Source organism: Mastomys coucha, unplaced genomic scaffold (assembly GCF_008632895.1).
Source record: "Mastomys coucha isolate ucsf_1 unplaced genomic scaffold, UCSF_Mcou_1 pScaffold5, whole genome shotgun sequence".
Lineage (NCBI taxonomy): Eukaryota > Metazoa > Chordata > Mammalia > Rodentia > Muridae > Mastomys > Mastomys coucha.
In genome coordinates, this window is record NW_022196911.1 from 53,814,074 (window position 1) to 53,826,200 (window position 12,127).

Consider the following 12,127-nt stretch of genomic DNA (forward strand, 5'->3'; position numbering starts at 1 on the left):
TTTTTTGTTGTTGCTAGAGAATTTTAATGACTGCTTCTATTTCCTTATGGGTTATAAGAATATTTAGGTAGTTTTCCTGGTCTTGATTTAACTCTGGTAAGTGGAGTCTATCCTGATAAATCATCATTTTACTTAGATTTACTTAGATTTTCTAATTTTGTTGAGAACAGGCTTTTGAAGAAAGACCTAATGATTATGTCAATTTCCTCAGTGTGTGTTACTATGTCTCCATTTTCATGTCTGATACTGTTAACGTGGGTATTGTCTCACTGCTTTTTAGTTAGTCTCGATTTTCTCAAAGAACTGGATCGTCGTTTCATTGATTCTTGTGTTGTTCTTTTTAGTTCTTATGGATTGATTTCAGCCCTGAGTTTTATTATTTTTTGCCATCTACTCCTCTTGGATGTGTTTGCATTTTTTTGTTCTAAAGTTTTAGGGGTGCTGTTAAGTAGCTAGTACGAGATCTTTCCAATTTATTTATGAAGGCACTTAGTCCTATGAACTTTCCTCTTAGCATAGCTTATATTGTGTCTTATAAGTTTGCATATGTTGTTCCTTTACTTTCACTGAATTTTAGAAAATCTTTCACTTCTTTCTTTATTTCTCCTTTGACCCAGTAGCCATTGAGTAGAAAATTGTTCAATTTCCATAAGAATTTAGGCTTTCTGTTGTTTCTGTTGTTGAAGTTCAGCTTTACTCCATGGTGATCTGATAAGATAGATGAGGTTATCTCTATCTTCTTGTATTTGTTGAGGCTTGCCCTGTAACTGAATATATGGTCAGTTTTGGAGAAAGTTCTGTGAGATGCTGAGAAGAAAGTATATTCTTTTGGTTTTGGTTGAAATGTTCTGTAGATATCTGTTAGGTCCATTTGATTCATAATCTCAGGTAATTTCATTATTTCTTTGTTTAGTTTCTGTCTCAATGACATGTCCATTGGTGAGAATGGGGTGTTGAAGTCTCCCACTATTAATGTGTGGATTTTGATGTGTCACTTAAACTTTAATGTTTCTTTTATGGATGTTGATGTCCTTGCATTTGGGGCATAGATGTTGAGAATTGAGACATCATCTTGGTGGTTTTCCTTTAATGAGTATTAAGTGTCCTTCCCATCTCTTTGCTTACCTTTGGTTGAAAGTCTAATTTATTAGATATTAGAATGGCTACTTCAGCTTATTTCTTGGGTGCTTTTGCTTGGAAACCCATTTTCCAGACCTGTAGTTCAGAACAAATGTTTATCTTTGTTGCTGAGGTGTGTTTCTTGTATCCAGAAGAATGATCAAACTTCTTTACACATTCACTCTATTAGCCTATGAATTGATGCTGAGAGATATTATAACTAGTGATTGTTAGTTCTTGTTATTTTGATGTTGGTAGTGGTAGTGTGTGTGTGTGTGTGTGTGTGTATGTATTTGTGTGTGTGTGTGTGTGTGCGTGTGTTTGAGACAGACCGAGAGAGACAGAGAGAGAGAGACAAAGAGAGAGAGATTCTCTTGTTTTGTTTTGCTGTTGAGATATTATTCATTTCTTGTGTCTCTTGGATGTAATTGCCCTCCTTGTGGTGGAATATTTCTCTAGTATCTTATGTAGCACTAGATTAGTAGAAAGATGTTGTTTAGATTTGGTTTTGTCCTGGGATATTTTATTTTCTCCACCTATGGTGATTGGAAGTTTTGTTGGCTATAGTAGTCTGGGCTGACATCTGTGGTCTCTTAATGTCTATAAGACATCTTCCCAGCACCTTCTTGACTTTTAGAGTTTCTGTTGAAAAATCTGATAGGTCTGTCTTTATATGTTTCTTGGCCTTTTCCCCTTGCAGCTTTTAATAGTCTTTCTTACTTCTAAACATTTAGTGTTTTGATTAGTATGTGGCAAGAGGATTTTCTTTTGTGGTCCAATCTATTTGGTATTCTGTAAACTTCTTGTAAGTTTATACCTGTCTCTTTCTTTAGATTATGGAAATTACCTTCTGTGATTTTGGTGGAGATATTGTCTAGGCTTTTGAGCTGGGAATCTTCTCCTTCTTCTAGGCCTATTATTCTTAGGTTTTGTTTTCTCATAGTGTCCCAAATTTCCTGGATATTTTCTGTTAGAAAATTTTATATTTTGCATTTTCTTTGACAGATATATTGATTTCTTATATCAGACCATCTATACCTGAGATTCTCTCTTCCATTTCTTTTATTCTATCAGTGATGTGCACATCTGTATTTCCTGTTCTCTTTCCCTGGTTTTTCATTTCCAGGATTGCCCCTACCCATGGGGCAGTTGAACAGGGACTGGGGTATAACTTGGAAGAGAATGAAGGGACAAGAGATGCAAATAATGGACAGCAAGTCAGTAAGTCTGATCAAGCTGACAAATTTTAATTTTTCCCACCCTGGTTATATACTCATAGAAGCAAGATAGGGGTTAGGGAGAGGGAGTAGGGTCGCTTTGTCTCCCAGGGGGTGCAGGTGTTCTTAAGGCCAGGATATTAGCTCTAGGTAAAAAGTTCAGCAGGGGAAATGGAACAGAACAGGTTGCTAGGTACTTGTCCATGAGATCCATAGCTGTTTGTTCCCAACTGGGCTGGTAGCTAGGCACCTGTCCACAAGATCAATACATATTTGTTCTCATAACAACAAAATGGATTGCTAGATACCTAACCGTAAAATCTATAGCAGGTATTCTCTTATATTTTTGGTTGTGAGCCTAGCCTTTAACGGCTGAGCCATCTCTCCAGCCCAGCAGGTATTCTCATAACAAAATGGGTTGTTAGATACCTAACAGTAAGATTTATAGGTATTTGTTCTCATCTATGCTAGTATGTTCCCACTGAGGCAGCTGTTAATTTTCAACTGGGTTAGTACTTTCCCATGGAGGCCAAGACTTTGTACCAGCAAGCACTTATGGCTGACAGAGCAGTTAATGTTCAAACAAAGTTGCTCTCAACAAGAATTACCATAGTTTTTGTTTTCATTATTACTTCTACTTCAATTTTAAAGTCTTGAACAGTTTTGGTCATTTCCTTCACTAGTTTGATTGTATTTTACTGTATTTCTTTATGAAATGTATTTGTTTCCTCTTTAAAGGCATCTATCATCTTCATAACAATAGACTTACAGTAATTTTCTTGTGATTCATGTATATTAGGATATCCAGGGCTTGCTGTAGTAGACCAGCTAGATGTTGGTGGTGCCATAATGCCCTGGCTTTTGTTGATTGTTGTCTGGTTGTCGCTAGCATTAGCAGGCATGGTATCTCTGTTGGCAGCAGGGCTCTGGGACTACAGGTAGAGCAGGTCATTCTTGATGACAGCAAGCCCTGGGATTACAGGTAGAGCTAGTTATCTCTCATGGCCGCAGGCTTCCAGGGATTGTATTACCTGATAGCTTCAGGACTCTGGTTGTCCTGGGTGACAGCAGGCTTTGAGAGATGCAGGCACAGCTGATGGTCTCTAATACCTGCAGGCCTCCAGGTTTGCAGGTAGAGGTGTGGACTGATTGGAGTACAGAGCATAAGGACAGACCTCATGGCTTCTGGGATTACTGGGAGACCTGATGTGCAGGGGATTGGGTTGTGGGGATCTCACGTGGTTGTCCTGAGTAGCAGCAATGGAGTGTAGATCTGGGTTTGCAGGCAGAAGTGTGGACCACAAGATGCAGCACAGAGGGTCTAGGGCAGTCCTTAATACAATGAAGGTCTTTTTTTTTTGTTTTTTTTTGTTGTTGTTTTGTTTTGTTTTGTTTTGTTTTTTCAAGACAGGGATTCTCTGTGTTGTCCTGGCTGTCCTGGTACTTACTCTGTAGACCAGGCTGGCCTTGAACTCAGAAATCCACCTGCCTCTGCCTCCCAAACACTGGGATTAAAGGCGTGTGCTGTCACTGCCTGGCAATAATTCTGCTTTTTAAGTTTTTATTAATAGAGAACCATGATTAATAAATTGCTGTGGGTTTCGTGAGAGTCTGGACTTTGGGCTTTCCAACAGTTTAGGGACTGTTAAAGGATATGGGGACTTTGAGGCTGAACAAAATACAATTTGCATTGAGATATGGCCTATGAGAACCAGGTTGAAATGTACAGGTTTGAATAAAGAATGTGAGTCCCCAAAGACTCACATGTTTAAGTACCTGGAAGTGCAGAGACAAAGATAGAGTGGAGTCTAAGGAAATGCTCTACCAAAACTGGCCCAACTTGAGACCCATCCCATGAACAAGGACCAACCCCTGTCATGGTTCATCATTCTCTGTTATGTTGAAGACAGGAGCCTAGCATAATAACCCTCTGAGGAGCTCTATCCAGCAGCTTACTGAAACAGATGAAGAGACCCATATCCACCATAAAATGAACTGGGGAGCCTTGTGAAGAGTTGAGAGAAAGATGGAGGAACCCAGATGGAATAGGAACGCCACAGTAATAACAACAATGTCAACTAACCTGGACAATTGGAGACTCCCAGAGACTGAAGCAACAACCATAGAGCATTCATGGGCTGGACCTAGGCCTCCCACACATATGTAGCACATGTGTAGCTGGGTCTTCATGTGTGTCCCCTAACAAGTGGAAAAGGAGCGGTCCCTGACCCTGCCTGCCTATGGATCCTATTCCCTTAACTGGACTGTCTTGTCTGAACTCAGTGGGAGAGGAAGTGACCAGTCTGTCAGTGACTTGATGTGTCAGGGTGGATTGGTACCCAGAGGGTACTTCCCTTTCTCAGAGGAGAAAGGGAGAAGGAATGGGGAAAAGGGCTGTGTGAGGAGGGACATGGGGGAGGGGGCCTTCACTGGGATGTAAAGTGAATAAATAAATTAATATTTTTCTAAAATATCCAATATAGAAAGTTATATAAAACATATTCCCATTTAAAGGAGAGGAATGAGGGCATAGTAAGGAAAGATCAGACTACAGCATGATCAAAATGCAGCCCAGAAAACAATAAACCCTGCAATTTCATGTCCCTTGAAATCCACTCTGTTCCAAAGGCTTAGGTAGCCCCACTGCTCCAGCTTAGCTGCCTGTGACACACACAGCCTCTGCCTTGGCTGCTCCTCATCATGTGCACAGTTACCCTTGGCAGATGTCCCACAGTATGCATCTCCAGCACTCCGAGGTCTCCATGGCAATCTAGGCTGCACCTTCACAGCTGCATGCAGGGACTTGAACCTGTCACACATTGCCTGACCTCAGCCACTCTCCATGCCCCTTGCCCAGTCCTTCATCTTTCATGCCTTCAAATACAGCTCCAGGTGAACAATTCTGCCAATTTGTACAACCACAGCCAAATCAGTTGTGACCCCAGCGAAGCATCTCCTAGGTAGTTGCTCTCAAGGAGCAAGGACTCAGTTCAGGCTTTCTTGTCTCATGTGAACTCGCATCTTTACACGTTGGAGCCTTTGATGGGTAGGGATTTGCCATCAAGATACTTTCTCCATTGCCACTGTGCCAAGCACCAAGTTTCATGGCACTAACCTCTTCAACAACTACAGCTGAGTCCCTGTATGTAAACTGTCTAAACTTTAAGCTTGCTCCTACAACCTATCCTCTGCCAAGCCAATTAGTCCATTTTCCATACATCTGACATTACTCAAGTTCTCAGGCCATAGGCATAATGAAGCCAGATTCTTGGTTAAAATATATGAGTGGCTGGGGTCTATCTACTTCCTGGTAGATTTTTTTGTTATCCTCTGAAATGTCATAAGCGAAGTGTACACTGCCCACATTTTCCCTCAATGTTCTTGTCTTTGAGCTTCTAAAAAAATGTGCACTAAGTTCTGCTTCCAGCACACTGGAGTTTTTCTATCCTAAAGAACTAAACTCTCCATTCTAGCCAGAAGTCACTTCCAGAGCCCTTGAATCTCATTCATTTTACAACCCCGTGCTCAGGTTTTTCCCAGCTAGGGCTTTGCTAGTTGGTACCATTTTCTGAACTAGGTTCTTTTCTTGGTGCTGTGATAAACTACCTCAAAGAGTACACCTTGAGGAAGTTTCTTGGTTTGAAATCTCAAAGGAATAAGGCCAGGAAGATGGGGAAGAGGAGGCAGTAGGCAGGTACTGCTTGGTGGTTTGGACAGGAGGCTGGCTGGTAACATTCTAGCTGCACTCAGGAAGCAGAGCATAGGACAGGAAATGGGGTCAGGATCCACAACCTTAGGACCCACCCTAGTGACACACTTCACTTAATTTTCATCTGTGCAAGAACAGGTGTTTATATTGTCTTTAAAATTATCACTCTAATTATTGGCATCAATTCCAAAGAAGCAATAGTGAATCTCTGAAATATTTCACAACATTTATTATTATTATTTTATTTATGTATAAGTGTGGGTGTGGCCATGGATCTATGCACATATGGGCTTCTGGAGGCCAGAGGCCTCAGATACCCTGGAGTTGGAGCTATAGACAGTTGTGAACTACCTTACAAGCATGCTGGGATTTGAACTCAAGTCCTCTGAAAGAGCAGCAGTGCTACTAACGGCTACACCACTGCTCTTGCCCCACAACATAAATATATATATTTTTAATGCTGGGAATTACTCATCACGTTATTTACCCAAGTAGTTAGGTGCATAGAACTTTTCATTTATTGTTTCTTGGACTACATGACAATGACGACTATTTTCAGGACCTGTGTTTGATTCCCAGCATCCATATGGTGTCTTAAAAGAATCTGTGACTTCATATTACAACAAAAACAAAACACAGTGACTGTTTTTTAAAAGCTGTGCATGCTGGCACACAACTTTAATCCCAACACTTGGGAGGCAGAGACAATAGAGTTGCAGCTTGTTTGAGGCCAATCTGGTCCATATAGGGAGATCCAGGATAGCCAGGGCTATATAGAAATACTATATTCATTCATTCATACATGCATACACACACACACACACACACACACACACACACACACACACACACACAAAAAATCTTGCTCTTAAAAAGATATTCAGACATTTTCTTGAAATAGCGTTATTCTCTCAGAATTTATTGTATATTAGCCATGGACAAAAATACAGATATTTTCCATGGATTTCTAAAGAAGAACCATTAGGGAGTCTCTTTCTCTAATGTCCTTATCATAAGTTAGCATGGGTGATCAACATAAATATAAACATGGAAGATCACCATAAAGGTGTTCATGGATACAGACAAAGTACATACTGTCAGACAGAGCCATTGATGTTTATTTCAGAGTCATAGTGAATTTTGTGGGATGGTATTAATAAAGGGAGTCATCGCGATGTCATTAAACAGCTTAGGAGAGCTTAGAAATCATATTCTCGTGGTAATAGTCACACAAGTATCAAAGCAAGCATTAAGTTGTCTCCCTCCCTATATCTTTCAGAATTGTCCTTAAAATATGTCATATTTTAAAAACATATACACATGCTTATATAATTGTTGTACCTACAAGGAAAAACTAATGAAATATTCTAGATTTATGTAAAATATCTGCACAGGTACAGCTATACTCATAACCTGCTGAAAGAGATTCCAGAGCAAGAGGTAGGCAAGTGTAGAACAGGCCACTGTATAGAAACTGATGGGCAACGAGAGATGGCAGGGACAGAGACAAAGCCCTTCCATCTCCTCAGGAACCAACATTCAGATCAAACCAACAACTCAGTGTGACACTGTGTGGGCAAAGGTTCGTGCTCTTGTTCAATCAGTGAGACAAGCTGATAAACTTCCACAAAAATATCAATCCTGAAATCATTCCAGAGAGTGTCCAAGACCAGACTTTAGATCAATCCACAGGGTGACCCAAAGTCCCATGTAAATCTTCATCACCCCATTTGTCTCCTCAGGGCCCCCATGACCTCCTTGTTCCTCAGGCTGTAGATGAACGGGTTCAGAACAGGAGTGACAATAGAATAGAGCACAGCCACCACTTTGTCCCTTCCAGGAGAATGCAAGGAGTGTGGCTGGGTGTAGGTACAGAGACCAGTGACATAGAACAGGCTGGCCACAGTCAGGTGTGAGGAGCAGGTGGACACAGCTCTACTCTGTCCCTGCCCTGAACCCATCTGGAATACAACAACCAACACCCGAGCATAGGAAGCTAGGATGGCCAGGAAGGGGAGCAACACAAGGACAAGGACACTCATGACAATCATGTGCTCATATTGGGATGTGTCTTCGCACACCAGTGGCAGGAGAGATGGAACCTCACAGAAAAAGTGGTTAACCATCTTAGATCCACAGAAGGGAAGTTGAAATACATACATTGTGTGCGCTAAAGCATTGATGGAGCTGCTGCTCCAGGCACTGGCAACCAGGGAGAAGCAGATCTTCCTGCTCATGAGCACAGGGTAGTGCAAGGGCCGGCAGATGGCTATATACCTGTCATAGGACATGAAGCCCAGCAGGAGAGCTTCACATCCAGCAAGGCTCAAAAACATAAAGACTTGGATCTCACAGCCCAGAAAGGAAATGGCCTTGGTGTCTGACAGGAAGTTAGCTGCCATCTTGGGCACAGTGGTGGAGATGTACATCATGTCAATGATGGAGAGCTGGCTGAGGAGGAAGTACATGGGGGTGTGGAGTCTTTGGTCCAGCCTGATGAGGAGGACCAGTGTGATGTTGCCTATGAGAGCCACTGCAAAGAGGATGGCGATGACTGTGAAGAGGAAGGTGTCCATGTGTCCATACTGGAAAAGACCAGCCAAGGTGAAATCTGTCCCACAGCTGCAGTTTCCTGTCTCCATGGCTTAGGCTGGACCATCAGAGCAGATGCAGTCTGGAAAGGGCATGGCCTGGTGAGGACTGTCCTTGAGGACACATTTCTGGACCAGCTGTAGGAAGGGCACTCTCTTCTATCCTTGTTTTAGACTTTCATCTATTGAAAAACAATTCTTCTAGTTATTTTTATTTATTCTAAATTTGCAAAATAGGTAATAGTTACAAGTTCTAAAGTAAGACTTTTGTGTTTCAGAAGGTGCATGTAGCGGGCATGCATTAAGTCATGGGATCCCTTCTCTATCCCCTTCATTCCTCCTGGTCATTTCTCGTGTTTGAGGTCATCAAACTCTTCTGCTTAAGGTCTTTATGAATACAAACACCCCAAGCTCTTTGTAAGGGATTCATGTCACAAGCACCTCTTTTTACCAGAGGAAGGGCTTTTAAAAGGCTTACTTAAATTTTTGACACATTTCTGTACCTCATGTTGGTTTTGGATCACCATGTAGCCAAGCGGAAAATCACAATTTTGTTATCCTCCTGCCTCTGTCTCCCATGTGTTAGGATTACAAGTGTGCATCGTCACACCCACATTATAAAATAATGGATCGTACAAAGGCTTGCTGCAGGGTAGGTGAACACTCTTACAGCTGAACTAAATCCCTAGTCCTACACGCATTATTTGAACTCAACATAGAGTAAATTAACAACCTGAAGTTTACCAAGCTCTAAGTCAACACACTCTACCTCAATGATGAGTAAATTACAGTAAAAGTGAATTAAAAAAAAAAAACACTGATAAGCAGCTTCTCACCTCACAATAAACATCCTCATCCTGCTAAGCACATTGCAATGTCCTGCACCACAGCTCTAGCGTGGTGATGCAGATCTATTTGTTTGTGAGGTCACAGCTAAGGCCAGCAGCATGAGTTCAGTCACACATAGCGCTGTCCATTTGAATTGTCAGCCAGCGTCAAACCTTACAGAAAGACATGAGGTGATTCTGGCTTTTTTCCTGACTATCCCAGACTCAGCAAGGAGTCCACTGTCAGCAAAATGAGCAGCAGCTTGGAGATGTCTCCACTACAGTGCTGCCTTTTCTCACAGCCACACCAGGCACACAGGTCTGTGTCCCTGGCCTGCATGTTTAGTATGAATATGAACACAGATGTGTCAGGCTTCTACTATGGAATGATTTAACCATGAACAGTAACACATCAAGGCACCCGGTCTCTGGATAAATGGTGGAACTAGGGACATGGAAATAGCAACTTCACAGGAAAGTTGAAAAATAATCGAGTCAACAGGAAAATTAAATGTACCATGTATTATACAAATATTTACTGTATACGGTGAATTAAAAACTTGCTGATTTTAAAGTATTTTAGAAATGCAATAGTATCAGCTGCATATCAGGGATATGGTAGAATATAATACTAGGATAACTCTAGTTTTGAAAACTGAGGTCTCAATAAGAAAGAGATGTGTTTCCGTAACCCCCAAGAAGGAACCCTGTGACTCTGCCAGGTCCTGCTCCTTCAGGGGCAGAATTTGTTAGACTACCATTCCTGTGCTCCCATGCAGGAACACTGAGCTTCAGCTCTCACCCCTAAATTTGTGAGATGGTTGCACCCTTCAGAGCCTGGGTAACGTGGCTCCACACACTTTCACAATGCACATATTTTTAAAGCAATACCTAGTAATGCTTCTAGGCTTGAATTAATCTAAATCAGAACATGAGCCAACAAGAAAAGGATGCAGTGTGCTGTAGAAGGTGATGCCAGTCAGACATACCTGAACAAGCAGGGAAGGACGAGTTGTGTCTTCTCAACAATTCTCACTCAGTTCTGATTCACTTTAATATTTCACTGGCTGCAGGACTCCTTGACAGCTGAAGGAATGAGCTGAGAACCAACCTTCTGGTCCCCACCACCTGAGCTTTGAGCATGGCAGAGAAATGGGTCCTTTCCTTCAGATTTCTAGGATATGGGGTTTTTTTGTTGTTGTTGTATCCTAGCATAACCTATTCAATACTACCTCAACTGTGGTCTATACAGCCTCTTTGTTGCAGATAAATCTTCTCTCTAGAAAGTTTATAGGGAAACAAACCTGCAAGGGCTAACTTCCTGACAGTTCAGCCCCACTGAGACACAGTCACTAGGTGGTACACCTATGCCTTCCTCAATAACCTTTATAGTGAAGTTATGATATTTGTGATCTTTTTTTTACCAAACAGACACAGGAAAGGAAATGTGCTCTGAGGGATGTAGCCACCTGAGCCAAGTCTTCTGAAGTAAAAATGCTACACTCTCGTGGCCTCCAATCTCAACCGTATTTTAGGAAGTATGCCTACTCTATGAACTTGGAAGTTATTGCTTTTACCTTATGTAAATAGACCTTCAGCCAGCACTAAAAACCTGAGTGGAAAGTAGAATTGAAATAAAATCACTGTCATTTTTCTCATCCTGCAAATGCTTTGAATGTCTCCAAGGATCTGGCTACCTGATGAAGGTTAGGACTCTCAGGGATTCTGTCTCAGTCCTTCTGGGAAAACTAGTCTCTCATCCACAATTAAACACAGTTACAGAATACGTGTTTCATTGGAGCCGCTGTCTGAATTCCATTTCAGAAAAGCATTTTAAATAGAGTTCAGAATTAATGCTCAAAGTTTTGTTTGAATTAGTGACAGTTACAATTGGAAATTTGATAACTCTGGTTCTAATGTTCATTGAGATACACACAGCTACTCATAAGTAATGAACTGAAAGATGTAGATAACCCAAAGCAACTGTATGATATTTTAGGAGTCAAATAACCCAGTCTTTGTTAAGTTCCAATATTATAGCATCTATCCCTGGTCACCACTTTCTAACTGAAGTAGACTCAAACTTCTCAGTCCCAGGTACCCTCAAATGTGCTGATACTTCATTGCATCCCATGGAGAATAGATTGCGCTGTTTCTAATTGCCCTCTTAATCTCTCCATGCTGCAACCAAGTAATTTAATTGAAGGGAGTTGTAGTAAGATTAAAAAGAATGAATGTCCTTGCACACTGAGGTGACATCAGTGACCCTTGCTCAAGTGGAAAATGAGAAAGAAGCAGGGGCCTGGACAGAGTAGAACTGGAGTTGGGATCCAGAGGAAGCCGATGTGGGTTTAGCCTGCCTCATAGGCAGCTGATTCCTAGGTTCCTAGTCCATGGACTATACAACACTTTACAACAGTGCCCATGGCAGGAGTCTTCTTATTCAGTGAATGCTAACCACAGGCTTGGGCAGGGAGTCTATGCTGAAGATATGTCTAGAATGTGATAGTTTTGAAGCAGCAAACAAAGTCAAGTGTGTTCTGAGGAGTCTCTCAATCCATGTGGAAACTCCTAGGGATTGTAGAAGTGCTTTTGGTAATGCTACAGAAGAAAACAGTTAGTAACGTAATCATGGACTGGTGAGGTGGCTCAGCAGAGTTACAG

At 41.5% G+C, this 12,127-nt stretch overlaps 1 protein-coding gene across 2 annotated transcripts; it reads right to left on the reverse strand.

The window, feature by feature from the left end:
- Positions 1–7,496: 7,496 nt before the first annotated feature.
- Positions 7,497–9,516, reverse strand: LOC116078876 (olfactory receptor 2AK2-like). 2 transcript variants are annotated; one of them, XM_031354238.1, is made up of 2 exons: positions 9,473–9,516; positions 7,497–8,818 (listed from the first exon to the last, which is right to left on the reverse strand). In XM_031354238.1, exon 2 carries the CDS (start codon positions 8,685–8,687, stop codon positions 7,767–7,769), a length of 921 nt encoding a protein of 306 aa, XP_031210098.1. In that variant the 5' UTR covers positions 8,688–8,818; positions 9,473–9,516; the 3' UTR covers positions 7,497–7,766. The 2 variants fall into 2 exon arrangements, with proteins under 2 accessions (XP_031210098.1, XP_031210099.1); XM_031354239.1 differs by lacking the exon at positions 9,473–9,516 and adding an exon at positions 9,140–9,196.
- Between the last annotated feature and the right edge of the window lie 2,611 nt (positions 9,517–12,127).